This window comes from Montipora foliosa, chromosome 13, assembly GCF_036669935.1.
Source record: "Montipora foliosa isolate CH-2021 chromosome 13, ASM3666993v2, whole genome shotgun sequence".
In the NCBI taxonomy this organism is placed as follows: domain Eukaryota; kingdom Metazoa; phylum Cnidaria; class Anthozoa; order Scleractinia; family Acroporidae; genus Montipora; species Montipora foliosa.
In genome coordinates, this window is record NC_090881.1 from 21,076,567 (window position 1) to 21,091,566 (window position 15,000).

Consider the following 15,000-nt stretch of genomic DNA (forward strand, 5'->3'; position numbering starts at 1 on the left):
GAAATAAATCTTTTTGCAAGTTTCCAGTTCAATGACGTCTTTCGTTTCAAAAAATACAGCATTTGAATTTGCGAATTGTCACCTTGCGTGACAATTCGATATACAAAGGTATTTAGTTGAGAAGAGTTTCTAACCCTATGAATCTCGGCAGTTTGAGCCTTTCACGTACAGTAGGAGATGTGTTCATAGACATGTATTTTATCTCGTGAGCGAAAAATAAGCGCTTTCATCGCAAAGTGAAAAACAGATGTATGTTTCGTTGATTAACGGGACCATATTGCGTTTCCATTCAAAGCTCTATAAAGTTGTGTGTAACGCTTTAGCAAATAACTCAGAAACGGTGTACCGCATAGACCTGAGAATTGGGTAGGTTGTTAAAAGATTTGTTTCTTACAACATTCCAAGCTCTTAGCCTTTTTCATTGAACGATTTCGAATTTATTGTTTTGTAGCGCAACAGTGAAACTATAACCAGAAGCGAAAGAAAAAACAGAGCAGATCATACCGCGCAACTGAATTTCTCCATTCGCGCACAACCACAATTCCTTGCACCTCTGACCACAATCCCTTGCGTTTCGAAGAAAAATGTGTTCTTCTCCCGATTAAGGAGCTTCAGGCTCACTCACTGCGGCAGCAATAGCCAAACAATACAATGCATGCATGATCTAAGACCTAGTACTATGAAAAGGGAAAGAGTATGTGTAATAAGAGCAATCCAGATTTTTAAATTTCATATTGAGAGAGGTTATGTTTTAAGAGAGCATTCTTGAAACCTTTTGTAAAGGCTCAGAACGGATAGCAAGAGGAAGGTCGTTCCAAAAGTACCGACCGATAATTGTTGGGCAGAAATTTCTAATATTTGTTCGAAAAAAGGGGTTGTAGAGTTGGTCAGAAGAGGCATTACGAGTGGTATACCTTTATTGCTCTGATAACAGTAGTAATATGAAATTGGAGGATTTAGCATCACTTAAATGATCATAAAGAAACAGACAAGTATAGAGTTTTATAATATCAGGAAACTTTGAAGTATTCGAACGACTGTAATGGGGGTGATATTGTCTCGAATAGGGACGTCGTTGATTATTCTGATTACCTTATTTTGAAGTTTTACAACACCATAAAATAGGATCTCAAAATGACTCCATTCCAGCGAAATTGTTTATTTAAACATTTTTCCCATTCTTTTGTTTATTCCCGCCTCGTTTATTCCAATGTAATTTGTCACTTGCTATTGTGTATATATAACGTTCACTATCTTGTTATAATTTTGCATTTGATAATGGTGACATGTCGTCGCCGAAACGTCATGTTTTTATATCGCTATTTTTTATTCTAAAATAAATAGGATCATAATTATAATTATTTCCCCATAGTATAGAACCGTATGTTAAATAGGGCTGTTCAAAACAGAGTCCTCATCGTTTGATGTTTCTAGCTTTTAGTCATTTGACAGCCTCATCATCGTTGTCATCAATGTCAGCGTCGTCATCATTATCATCGTCATCGTTATCATTATCGTCCGTTATCATTATCTTCGTTGTCAACATCATCATCATCACAATCGTTAGTATTGTCATCATTGTTATCGTCTTCGTCATCATCTCTATCATCATCGTCTTCGTCATCGTCCTCATCATTAGTGTTATCATTTTTGTCATCACATCACTGTTGTCATCATCATCATCATCATCACAATCGTTAGAATTGTCATCATTGTTATCATCTTCGTCATCATCTCTATTATTATCGCCATCGTCTTCATCATTAGTGTCATCATCATCCTCGCTATTTTTGTCATCACATCACTATTGTCATCATCATCATCATCATCATCAATGTGATCGTCATTATCTCCATCATCATCATCATCATCATCATCATCATCATCATCACAATCGTTAGAATTGTCATCATTGTTATCATCCTGGCCCGGGTTGATCGAAGTATGGTTAGCGCTAACCAGCGTTAACTACCGTGGAAACCTATAGGTTTTGACAGCTCTTAACCAACGGTTACCTCTAATCAGGCTTCGAGAAACCGGCCCCTGATCATCATCTCTATCATCATCGTCGTCGTCGTCCTCTTCATCATTATTATTATTATTATTATTATTATTATTATTATTATTATTATTATTATTATTATCATCATCATCGTCGCTATTTTTATCATCACTCTTGTCATCATCATCATCAAGGTCATCGTCATCATTTTTATCATCCTCGTCATCATGAGGTCTATCATCATCATCATCGTCATCATTATTTTTATAGTCATTTTGGTCGTTGTCATGCGATGGTATATCGGATTTGCATTGTAATATTTAGCGGGACACAATTTGTACATGTAATTAAATCACCAAGTGTCAAAATTACCTTTGTCCTCGTCAGCGTTTATTAAAGGGTAAAGGAGCGACAGCATTAAGTATTCTAACCGCACAAACTCTCTCGTAAGGTTTCGTCTCAAAAAGTAACTTCGCTTATATCTTTTGAAATGTTTGCCGATTTTCCAGGAAACAGTCCATCATCACATTCACCAAGGTATCGATCCAAATGCTAAGGACAACGCGGGCTGGACACCGCTACACGAGGCGTGTTCGAGAGGAAAGACTGAAGTGGTGAAGGTTCTGACAAAGTACGGTGCTGATGTGAACGCCTGTTCAAATGATGGGATAAGGTAAATCTGCTAGAGTGATAACCTTGGGTGGTTCTGCGACTGAACACATGCGCAGTGGCTATAGACCACTTTCATAAATGGCGACCGATTTGATATTCTATTGTATTTATGTTAATTGGACCTACTGGCCTCATTTTGGTTAACATATTCTTTTGAATTTTGCGCATTGCAGCGAGGCTAGAAAGGATATCAGTAATAAAACAAAATAATTTTTTATCGGGCCGCCATTATGAAAAAGGTCTATAACACTTGCCTCCCACCAATGTGTCTCTGGGTCGATTCTCGCACGCAACTATGCTTCAAGAGATTTTCCTCCGGGTACTCCCGTTTGTTCCTCTAAGATTCTAAGAGCGAAGCATTCTTCCTGTGTTACCGTGAACCAATGTCGATAAGAAATATGATCCTGTGCGATTCTTGGAGATTTTCACGATCGCCAGTCCTTAACACCGGCGCATTATTCCGCAGCATGCTTCGGAGCGAACACGCAGCACTATGTCATTGTTTCATGATGGCTTTGGTGCGATTCTTATTTAGGGTGGACAGTAATACATGTATAATGTTTTTTCTTCTCCTCTTCAGGCCTATTCACGATGCTGCGGAAGGTGGTCATGTAGATAATCTAAGACTCTTACTGTCTTACGGTGCAGACCCACTGCTGGCGACGTATTCTGGAAACAGTGCGCTCAGTTGTACCAAAGACCCCAACTCAAGATCTTTTTTGGAAGGTGCGTGGCGCGTGACATGCTCAGAAGGATGATGAATACAGTATGGGTTATTGACTGTCTCATTGACAGACTCAAGTGACTGTACAACCGACTGACTGACTCATTGTTTACCCGACTAACTGACTGACTGACTGAGGGCAGAATGCCTTGCTGACTGAGTGACTGACAGACAGACTGACTGACTTTTGACCTAGAGAAAATGAGAGGACAGAGAGGGAGTCGCAGGGCGTTGGCAGGGATATGTCATGTCCACGAAAGTTATTTTTAGACGAGCGGAAGTCGGAAGTCAGTCTTCCGAGACGTCCGCGTGCAGTCTTGCCTCGCTCTCAGGTTCTTAGTGAAAAGAGAAAATGGCGGCGCACGTGGAAGGCTGATGAATAAATATTCATCATGTCTTTTCAAAATGCATGCGGACGTCTCGGAAGACAGACTTCCGCTAGAACAAAGACTTCCGCTCGTCTAAAAATAACTTTCGTGGACATGACATAACCCAAGGGCTGGACCGGGAGCCTCCCTCTCTGTCCCTTCATTTTCTCTTGCTTTTGACTGAATGACTAACTGACTGACTGGCTGACAGACAAAATGACCAGCTGGCTGACTGCCTGCTTGATTGACTGGATGTGTAATAGAATTACTTTACCGACTGACTGTGTGTTCGCTTGCCTTTTGACTGAATAGCACTTTACGGTGGTTGTTCAGTATTAGACTGCGCATCCTGTACTGCGCATATGATGTGTCAATATTTATAAATTGCTCAAATTTGCAACATTGTAAATATGGCGTATGTCGATCATACATCCTGGAACAGTTCTCAAAACACATGAGAGAAGTTGTGAATGACCCATAACTCTGCGAATAAGCCCGCGCATTCCGAGAACATGGCGAATTTTGTTGTTTCGATCTACGATAATTGAGATAGACAGGTTCGATGGTGTTTTACTCTTAAACGAGCACGGGGACCTATATTCTTATTGCATAATTATGGTGTGCAAATTAACCTCTTTAAAAAAAATTGAACAATTTAGCGGAAGGAAAAAAGGATATAGCTAAAAACGTACACAGAGCCCCTTCCCAGGGATGTAAATTATGATCTTGAAAACAACGACTCGAGAAACATTTTGAGTGGGCGTCGTTTTAAGTTGATTTATTTTTCCATAAACTATACAAGACAGTGTTCCATATGCTGTAGACTTTCTACCTATCAGGTGTTTTTTCTAGTGTTTCTTTAAAAACCCTCTCGTGCAGCTACCGCAAAATGTACCCTGAGCCGATGAAATAACGCGCGTGTTTAGTATCAGTACAGGCATTAATGGGGTAAGATTGGCCCATTATATGTCTTAAGCAAGCACGGTGACATATCTTTTTTATTGTAGTTCTAAAAAAAGGGGATTAGTAGGGAACATTCAGGGGAAGTTTCAAGAAAATCATTCGACAACTTTTTTTTTCTGAGCAATCACCTTAACTGGTGCCTGTTAGTGTAGACTATAGACTATTGTAGTCATGGTGTTGATTTTTACGAGGCTTAATATTTAGACATCATTTTTGAAAACCACCGCCTATTAGTGACACATATAACGCTCCCCTTTGGTAATCCTTTTGCGTTTGTCATCGAGCTCTTTATAATCTTTGATTTTGTACAGGTTTTTTAGAAGATATGGATTTGAAGACCTTCCCGACAACTACAAGTGACTGCGAGGTGCTTACACGTTGTTCTTAAAGATCATTTGACGACTTAGGTTTGTTTTTATCGTCGGATTTTGCCACAGCAATGTCTGATCTTTTTTCTTCTTTTCAGGGATGCTGGGAGTTTAGAGGATCTTCATCTTTCTTGGGTAAGCTAGAAACTGCGCGTTTTTATAACAGTTAAAACACAAAGACCCACCGTTAAAGGCTTGGTGCCTCAGCCACATGCAGATGATTTGCTCTGTGATAAATTGTGCTAGAAAAAAAGCGCGTAATGGCAATGCGTTCGAAATATGTTTTTTTTTAAATCTGTGGTTGGTTCTTTTTTTTTTAAATCCCCCGTCCCTTTTTCTCGCGCTGGAAATATCTTTTAGAGGTTCCGTCTTTGTCGTGCTGCTTGTTGATCACGGTCATAATCATTTGTGCGGAAAGTGGCTATGTCACGCAAAATGATGTAATTTTATGACAACCAAAAAGTAGAATAAAACATTGCAATAACCTCTTAAAACTGTTGAACAATATAAAAGAACTGATGCAAAAAAAAAAAGGAAATAGAAGCATAGATGGACACATATGGATAAGATTGAAACGGATTGCATTTGGGTAATTTTGAAAAGAGTCCGAGCGACGTTTTTCAAGTTTATGGCAGATCGCCTTGATAAAGGTCGTTTTTGCTTTGAATTATCTTGTTTGATGTAACGATAATTCTATCCGTAAAGGAATTCGACATTACCATTTTCGAGTTTTAAACTCGTGATTAACTAAAGATTTCCCCTAAACACCCTAAAATAGCGTGACATCACCCCTTAAAATGAATTTTGTAAAAAAAGCAGAGCGTGAAGCGATCGCATTTATAGTGCGTCTTTGGGTTTAAAAGCTGTGGGAGAGATTTTGCATCGCGTTAACGACAAACGGAAAACATCAAGTTGAAATTTGCTTTGCTCATAGAATTTAGGTTGATTTTCGTTCGTTTTGATGCCAGTTGGTCACAGATATCGAGCCATTTCTCAAAAGAGAGAGTCGTTTCACGTCAACGCAATGCTTACTTTCTATCAATTCGTAACCGACACTGTCTACATTTCTTAAAGTGTGTGTATTTGCCCGATGTTTAAGCCGTAAAGTACTCAACTTTGAGTAGGATCGAATATCCCTTATACTAAGCTATTGGGTCATTCTGTATTGTAATGACACACGAGCCTCGTTTTAGGCTCATTTTTTAGTAACAGCTGTTGAATTGCTTGTCAACCCGACTACTGCATCTTTTCTTTTTCTGGTTGTCACGCTGGAAGGAGTGCCTGGATACTACTCGTTCTTTGCTTTTACAATGGCAGATGTTTTTACAGATACCGCAAAGCTCTTTACCAACCTCAAGTCACTGGACTGTTATAGGGCGCAACTCTATTGTATTAAGGATTAGGCTCCATTGTTTCTGTTGCATATTTTTGTGTTTATTGTTTTCTGAACCAATCACGAGAGACTTTGTAAGACTTACGTCCTGGCTAATTTTTAGGCTGGTCACGCAGGAATGCGTGACGAATGCGTGGGGATGTGCAACTTCTCGCTCTTTAAGTTTGCTTCTTATAAGGGCTTTCGACTGAATTATTTATCCCAGCAGCTTATTGGAGTGATTCTTCGTCTTGCGCAGTTCAAAATCGTTCCGTAAAGTAGAGACGTCGATTTAACGATAATAGGGAGCTCAAGCGAGGACGACGACGACGGCTACGAGAACGCCACAAAACAATAGGATTAAAGTAAAAACAATAGTTCTGCACGCCGTGCACGTGCGTTTTACATTTTGATACATTTCTTTGCCGTTCTCGTCTTGACAACGACGTGAAATGACCAAATTTGAGGTCACGTGGAGGACGAGAGCACCTGACGATCAATTTTCAATTTTCTCTCTAAATATCCACACCGTTCTCACCAATTTTATTCTTGCAATGTGGATTCATATTCTCCTTGCCAAGCGACTCAGAGCAATCGCAAAATTATTACAGTAACAGGAAATAATATTTTTAGACAACGTTCTCGTAGCCGTCGTCGTCGTCCTTGCTTAAGGTCCCTAATAACGATATCCTTGGTATAACGAACGAACTTCTTGATATCACTTACAGTGAAATTCATGGAACCTCTTTCCAAGGAAACCCCGATATAACGAACTACCCTTTCCCTGTAGCTTGCGGAGTTTGTTTCTGAAGAAACTGTCGGACGGCGTCAAGGGGCCTCTCTGCAATTTAACCCAATGACTCCTAGGCATGGGACTTAATAGACTTCACAAATTTGTAGTTTCTAAAGAAACTGTGGTGCTGCGTCGCTCGGAGAGCGAAACTGGAAAATTTGGTTTTATCAAACGTGTTGATAAAGGTCGAAGTACCACCGTGAACGATTTGGAAAAGTGACGTTTCGAGCGTTAGCCCTTCGTCAGAGCGAATAGAGGAATTGTGGGTGTTGTTGGTTTTTATGCGGGTGTGGGGGAGCTTTGCTTTTGGTGGAAATATGGTAACATGAATTTGTGAATAAATTAATGGAATGAGAGGCGTTCATTGATTCCGTGAGGATAGAGTGTACCTAGTTACAAGATGAATTTTTATTCCAGAAACTTACGGCTTTTTGTGTTTCCGTGTGTAAAGATAGGCCACAAATTGTCATGTTGTGGTGGGAGTGATTGGGAAGATTAAAATGGCGCACAACTGGTTTTGATGCATCTGTGTCGTTTTTTTCTACATCTGGTAGGTGTTCGCGAAAGCGTTCCCTCAATCTTTTCTCTGTTTTGCCTATATAGGTCTTCTTACATAGTGTGCAGGTTATGCAGTAGGTGACATTTGCGGAGATGCATGTTAAGTGGTCAGAGATTTTAAAGCATCGATTCGGTCCTGAGACCGATGCTAGAAATAAAAGGACAAGTTTTGCATCGTGTGCGTGTACATTTGAAAGTTCCCGGTTGGTTGTCAGACTTGAGTGCGCTCCTAACTACAAAGTTAGTTATGTTTTTGTCGCGTTTGAATGAAATGAGTGGTGGTAGAGGAAATATATGTTATGTTTCGGGATCATTGCGGAGAATTATGAAGTTTTTGAGAATGACATTTTTGACTGCATGATTTTGTGGATGGTAGGTGAGGGTGAATGGAATTCTGTTGCTTTCTTCGTTCTGTAATTTTGTAGTGCGGTTTTCTCGATCGATTTCTTGGGCGCGGTGTTTGCCTGTGGTGACAGCGGAGTCAGGGTAGCCACATTTTTTGAAAAACTGGCACATTTCCTCGCACTTGCTGTGAAAGTCGGACTCGTCAGTACAGAGGCGCCTAAGTCTGAGAAATTGAGAGAATAGGATGGCGTTTTTTTACGTGTTGTGGATGAGAGGACGAATGCAGCAAGTAGTTATGGGAATCTGTTGGTTCGTAGTGTACGCTTGTTGATAAATTGTTGCCGTTGACTTATGAGAGCAGTCCATTCTCCTTTAGAAAGGTTGGAAAGTTTGGTGTTGCGATTGAAGTTTAGTTTATGAACATCATGGCGGCATTTTTTGATGAAAAAGTCTATCGATGCGAATTAGCCTTCTGGCGGAGTCCAGCGTTTCAAAAACGTCTTTTTCTGTAGTGTCGGACTGGTCTTCTTTTTCATGGAAAAATGCTTTTTAATAGATTTTACTGTGTCTAACGCCAGATGATTTTACTCGTCAATGGGAGGCAGTCAATGGGTTAGCAATCTCTACATCCACTCAAAAACTGTGTTCTGTATAATTCGATCTGAAGAAGCGCCAACGCTCGAAACCTCTCTATGGCACCAAATGCTCTTTGGCGTTACAAAGCTTTTGCTTTCATGTCCAAATTGAGCACTCTACTAGGATGAGTCATTGCCGCTAGCAATTGCGCATGCTCACTAGCTCGCTAGTTTGAGCACTTCTGGCATGGCTTAGATGTACCACATGTGTGGGACATTTGGGGTGGGTTTTAAAGCTTAACCTCCTTCCGAATTAGATGATGTCCAGAAGGCCGAAACAGTACTGTCTGCATTTACTATGTATGTATAATTTGCATGAACAGAAGATGGGGCGAACTGGTCTAGTGTAATTGAAAGTACCTTTACTGTACTTTTCGCCCGTTCGGGCTTTTTCAGCAATACTGTACAAGATAATAAATACTTGGAATGAAAATACGTAAAATTAATCTGGACGTTTATATGTAACAAACAATGGAAAAATAAATAAATACAAATGATAGATAATTATCGTAAAACAAAGCTAAAGGTAAAATACAAGTTAAAAATAGACTATAAAATATAAAGCCATAATAGGTAGCTAAATGGGTGTTGATTGAGACGATAGCTAAGCTAAAAATAAAAACTAAAAACTAACTAAGTCCTATGGTTAATGATTAAGAATGACGCTGAGAGGCTGGCTTGATGTTAATTATAGCGAATCCTATTTTTCGAATTGAACTCTGATCTTTTGTTCAAACCAAATAGTGCGAGGGTGCAGAGTTGATCGTGGTTTCCTTGTTTGTCTCGACTGTAATTGAGAAATTTCTTATGACGAGCTTCGACTTAATTAAATGTTTTTGTTTCCCTCCGTAGATGAATCCCCTGATCACACTTCTGGTATATTTGAGGGCGTTCCAGTCGGCAACAGCTCTCTGCAGGGAGAGTTTGAAATGTGTGATCGACCGCATCTTCCAACCTACAACCTTCCCGTGATGACTGGTGAAGACTCGACTTCCGGGTAACTATGATCTTCGCATGAAAGAAAAAATGATCTCTTTGACCTGTCACTGGCTGTAAAATCCCGACTTTGTAGTTGATTAAAATAATGTGGAAACCTGGAAAGTTACGGAATTTGGGAAATTAAATTTCCAGGCCTTGAAAGTTAAGGAATGTGAATGTTTGCCATGGAAACTCATGGACATTAATACTCTCTATGAAAAAGAAAAGAAGAGCTTTTGTTTTGGACAGTAAAAAGAACAAAGAAAAGAAGTAATCCATGAAAGTTCTCTTAGAAGGAAACGTTTCTTTGGCAATCATTTTGGAATGCATTTGACTATACCGTGCTGTACTGTACTATACTGTACTGTATTTTTGTGGTACTCTATAATACTCTGCTATTCTATAGTATACGATTCTACCCTATCCTGTCCTATCCTATCCTATTTAAGCAACAGACCACAAGTTTCTATGGTTTATAGGCTGATAAACCATGCGTGATGTTGGTAGAACACGAGAAGAATTCGTAAATCACGAGCCGCAGGCGAGTGATTTACGAATTCTTCGAGTGTTCTTCAAACATTCCAAGTGGTTTATCATGCCTATAAACCACAGAAACTTGTGGTCTATTGCTTTTATATGATAATTCAGAAGACGCGCGATTTTTCCATGAGTTTACTGACACAATAAAACATAGCTGATTGACCAATCAGAGCGCGCGCTTTGATTTGGTTATTATATAAACTAAACTAAACTAAACTATACTATACTATACTATACTAAAACATGCTGTTATGCTATGCTATACTGAGCTATACTATGCTATGCTATACTATGCTATACTATACTGTAGTATACTACACTATACTATACTTTACTATGTTCTACTGTACCTAATGTACTTTACTTTCCAAACTACACCACACTGCAAGCGTATCAAGAAAAGCGGCTCAAATTCGTGAACAATAGGTATTGTTATAGTTGATCGTTTTTGACCGTGTGTGGTCAAAAACGATTTAGGCTAAAACAAAGACTTTAAACACGCGAGGGAAATTCAAAATTGCCGATTACTATTCACACGGGAGACTTGAATCTTCGGCGAGACCGAATTATGAGCAATTTGCACCCTGGGTGAGGGACAGAGTTATAATTGGGACGACGAAACCAACAACGCTGGGGTGAGGGGTGAGAGAAAGTTTTGTTTGCGAAGCATACTTCGACCGAGTTGATCGAATATCAACGCAGAAAGGTAATAAAATCACTGCTTCAACAATCCCACTAGTTTAGTTCTCATGGCTTTTAATGTGCTTCGTTCTGCGCAAGCAAAAGTTTTGCAAAGCATTTTAATAATCAACTTCTTCAACAATTGGACTGGCCGAGTTCTCGCGCTTTTAACGCGCTTCATTCTCAGAGAGATTCATTCAAATCTCGCGCCGTAGAAATAATTGTTACTCAAATAAATTGTGTTTTTTATTCGTTTCTCAAGCGCGGGTGAAGCTAAAATGAAACTAGCGAAGCAGCAATGATTTATTAGGCGTTTCATACCGAATTAGAGCGTTTAAACTCTATAGACATTTTAACGAAACAAAACGTCGTCCATTTTTTTCTTTCAAAACATTGGAGTCTGTAAATTGAGACGAAAAGAGTGAACAATCGATTGAAAAAGTCGCACCTCCCTTGTAAGTGCCCGACCGCACTGCCGGTTTAAAATTCAAAGCAAAGCAAACAATAGACGGATGAAGTCTTACCTTCATGGTCACTTAACACAAAATGATCATGAATACGGTGAACGGCTCGTGTTCCTTGAAAAAGTGAAATTGTAAAGCGCAGTCTCAGCGAAGATGAGAAATTTTAAAAACTTTGAAGACTGAAAACCTCCAAAGACACTCGGGTGCGCTTTCAGTAGAATGCCACGTTCACCGAAAAAAAAGGTTTACGGTACTTCTTCAATTACAATAGGTAAAATACAATACAAAAATAGACTGCAAAATTTACACTTCCTTGCACACACACAACGCCAATAAAAACTTCAAAAATTCAACCTAGAAAAGAAGCCTTCACACAGCTAAAAAAGTCGCCAACTCTCACGCTTCAAAGATGTTCTCGAAAAATCAAAGGACACCGTATAATCAGATCACTTTATCCAACAACTTTATGCATACCCATAGAGGACTAGACTGGCATCCAGTTGCTCTCTTTAACGCTTATGAGGCGGAGATAAGACGCCATCGCGTTGAGAATGATACACTAAAAATTCATTACAACTCTGTCGCCGTGAAACTCCAAGCTCTATCACAAGAAAAACCGCAAAATGCGGCAAAAGTCCAGGCAAATCAAACACTTTACAACAGCCAGAAAAACTTCTGGCAGCTGTCTAAGTCAGCAAGGAATTACAAGAAAAGAAAAATTCGGCAGTTGATCATTGAGTCGACGAAAGAAAAAAAAAAAAGTTTAAAATGGGGTAACAGATTTGCAGAGATATTTTGATCTGTTAAATTCGGTTTAGCCTGTTCAAGCTCATGTGAAAGTCAGCGTGCGCGTCATGATTCGCGTTTTGATGAATGCACCTTTAATAAATACCCCGCGTTCATACGACTTTTTGGCTGAATAAAGACGCTTTGATAAAAGAAGCAACAACACGAATGATGTAGTAAGGGCGGATTCGATAACCCAAAGCACAAGTAACATTTATAACGACAAAAATATATTTAAGAAAACACATGTAATGCTTGGATGATGAATAAGTTCTTCACCTGACGCCGTAAGTTAATTCTTCACCTGGGTACCCTAGTGAATATAGATTCTCCAAGGAACAATCTACCTCTCCCCCACCCCCTAATAACACCCGTTTTGCACGCCGAAAATTTCCGATAAGTCCTGAAATCCTCGGCGTGGTCTCGGCAAAATTCACAACGCGTCACTTAAAACAATAGGGCCATTGTTTAAATCTTAATGGGTGAATTTAGGCCGGAACAATAGACCATTTCTTGATACGAGTTTCAGAAAACCACTACCGTAAATTCTCTATTAAGCCCCCACCCCACCCTCCCGTTATTTTTCTGAACCAAATCAATAAAAGATTCACTGTATTACGTAATTTATCACGACAGTAACACTTCATGTGGAGTGATCCGGTATGGTTTATTCATGTGCTGGAAGTTCGGATTTGGTTCCCACAAGTGAATAAAAAATGTTGCAAATAACTTGTACAATGCGTATAATATCATTCAAATCTCCATAGTAGACAGTCATAGATCACTTTTATAAATGGCGACCGATGCAATACTCTATTGTATGTATGTTTATTGGACCTACCTGCCTCATTTTGGTTAACATATTCTTTTGAATTTTTCGCGTTGCAGCGAGGCTAGAAAGGCTTATTAGCAATAAAACAAAATAGCATTTTATTGGGCCGCCATTATGAAAAAGGTCTATTGTCCTGGTCCAAAACAGGAAATAGGGACCCGTAACTCTTCTTTTTTTTTTGCTACCAGTAATGCGTTTCACCCTCAAACGCGTTCGAAAAAAATAAGCCCCCCGGGGGGCATAATAGAGGATTTACGGCGTCTACGTATCTATGACACTGCCCCATACCGTACCATACATACCACGTTACTATACTTTTTCTCCTTCCTTCAATCCATTCATCCATTCATTCATCCATCCATCCGTTAGTCAGTAGACCTTATTCTTGTCCTCACAATTAGAATGGACTGAGCCTTGCGATTGAGGCACATACAGGGCAAACAATTTGCATTCGATAATTTGCCACTCTTCAGCCTCAATCCTTTTCTCGTGGCTGTGCATGCAACCGTGAGAGTACAGTTTGGCCTATTGAAAGTCCTGGGAATTACAAAAGAGTCCTTTGACAGTGTGGTCTAGAAAGTGGTGTAATTTTAAAATCTTGAAAAAAAAATTGACCCATTTTTTTTGTTCATTTCGGCGACGACCTAACGAAAGCAGTGGACCTGTTGTTTTGTTTCTTCTAACTTTATTTTCTTTGCCGTCTCTTTGTAGGCGACGAAATTACGTCCTTCTTTCCGACGTCCTAGAACACCTTAGAATTGGCAGAGGGGCCCTGGTAAAGAAGGCGAAGAAACTTGATATCCGGGAAATGTCCTGGTCTAAGTTCTTAGCGGAAATCGCCGACAGACCCTTATGTATTCCGCCGAAGTATTCCCCTCCGGACTGCACTGCCCAAGAAGGGGTCGCTGAACTTGTTCCGGTTAATTACAACCTTCGACGGCTACTGAACATCAGAGTGGAAAGCGTAATGATGACGTAGACTTAGCCGCTCCTTCCTTTGTTAAAAGGACAGACGTTTGTTCTCTCGTTCACCAAGAAATGGAGTAAAAGCTAAGGTCATTCATTCCCGGTTAAAAGCGGATGACGAGAAGATCTTCAAGTCGGCCCTGTTGTGAGATTCAAGGTTAATTTAAAGAAACCACGGGATTCACAGCGTCCGGCTTTGAAATATTAAACAGCTAGACCTGCCAAAACACGTTATTGAGCTCATTAGCTCTAAATGCATCGTTGTGCACGGAATGACGGAGACGCTCTTGAAAACGAACACCTATGGTCGTCGCGGTTTCTTGTAAAAGAAAGGAGGTCGGCACGTTTTTGGTTCTGTTCTTTGCGCAGGATTACGCTCCTAATCGAAGAAAAAACGTTAACCATTTAAAGCCTGAGGGACCCTCCATTGACGAGTAAATTCGTCTGGCGGTAGACAGAGTAAAATCTACAGGTGGCCACTGGGAGTTAAAAGGGTTAATCTGGCTTCCTCAGTGTACGGAACGGGAGGATTACGTTGTGATTTGACTCGACCCTAAATTATTGCTCTTTGGTCACGAGAAGTTCCCGATGTTGACTGCAAAACGTTTAGTTGTATTTTCCACCGTTTTCTTGTTAGCGAGCAGTTGCGGTATGTTCCGGTGGCAAGTTTCACTCCTTGTTCTTGTGTTTGACTTTCCTTGATGATTTCAATTTCCCCTATTCTTCCTCCCTCGGGCGTATTGTTTGATTTGTGACTAAGACCCAATTCACACGGTACCGGGGGAATTTTCTACCAGTTCAAAATTTGTGCATTTAGGGGTTCCGTTCACACGGAACCACGCCAAACGTACGTAAATTTAGACGCCTCGCCGTTGGAAAATTTCAACGCCTAATCGGGGACGAATTTTAGCTGGTAAGGTCGAAAAGTTAGCCCGTCCACTGTGAACACCTTG

General features: G+C 40.0%; 1 protein-coding gene across 1 annotated transcript in view; it reads left to right on the top strand.

Annotated features, from left to right (window-relative positions):
* The window catches only part of LOC137982581 (uncharacterized), a 53,695-nt gene that overhangs the window by 37,947 nt on the left and 748 nt on the right, over positions 1–15,000 (top strand). Inside the window, exons 21-26 of the mRNA XM_068829696.1 lie at positions 2,512–2,675; positions 3,255–3,400; positions 5,041–5,096; positions 5,196–5,232; positions 9,653–9,797; positions 13,793–15,000. The exon at positions 13,793–15,000 is cut by the window's right edge and continues 748 nt beyond it. Of these exons, the coding sequence (XP_068685797.1) occupies positions 2,512–2,675; positions 3,255–3,400; positions 5,041–5,096; positions 5,196–5,232; positions 9,653–9,797; positions 13,793–14,060 (816 nt within the window). The 3' untranslated portion in view covers positions 14,061–15,000. The remainder of the gene's footprint in view (positions 1–2,511; positions 2,676–3,254; positions 3,401–5,040; positions 5,097–5,195; positions 5,233–9,652; positions 9,798–13,792) is intronic.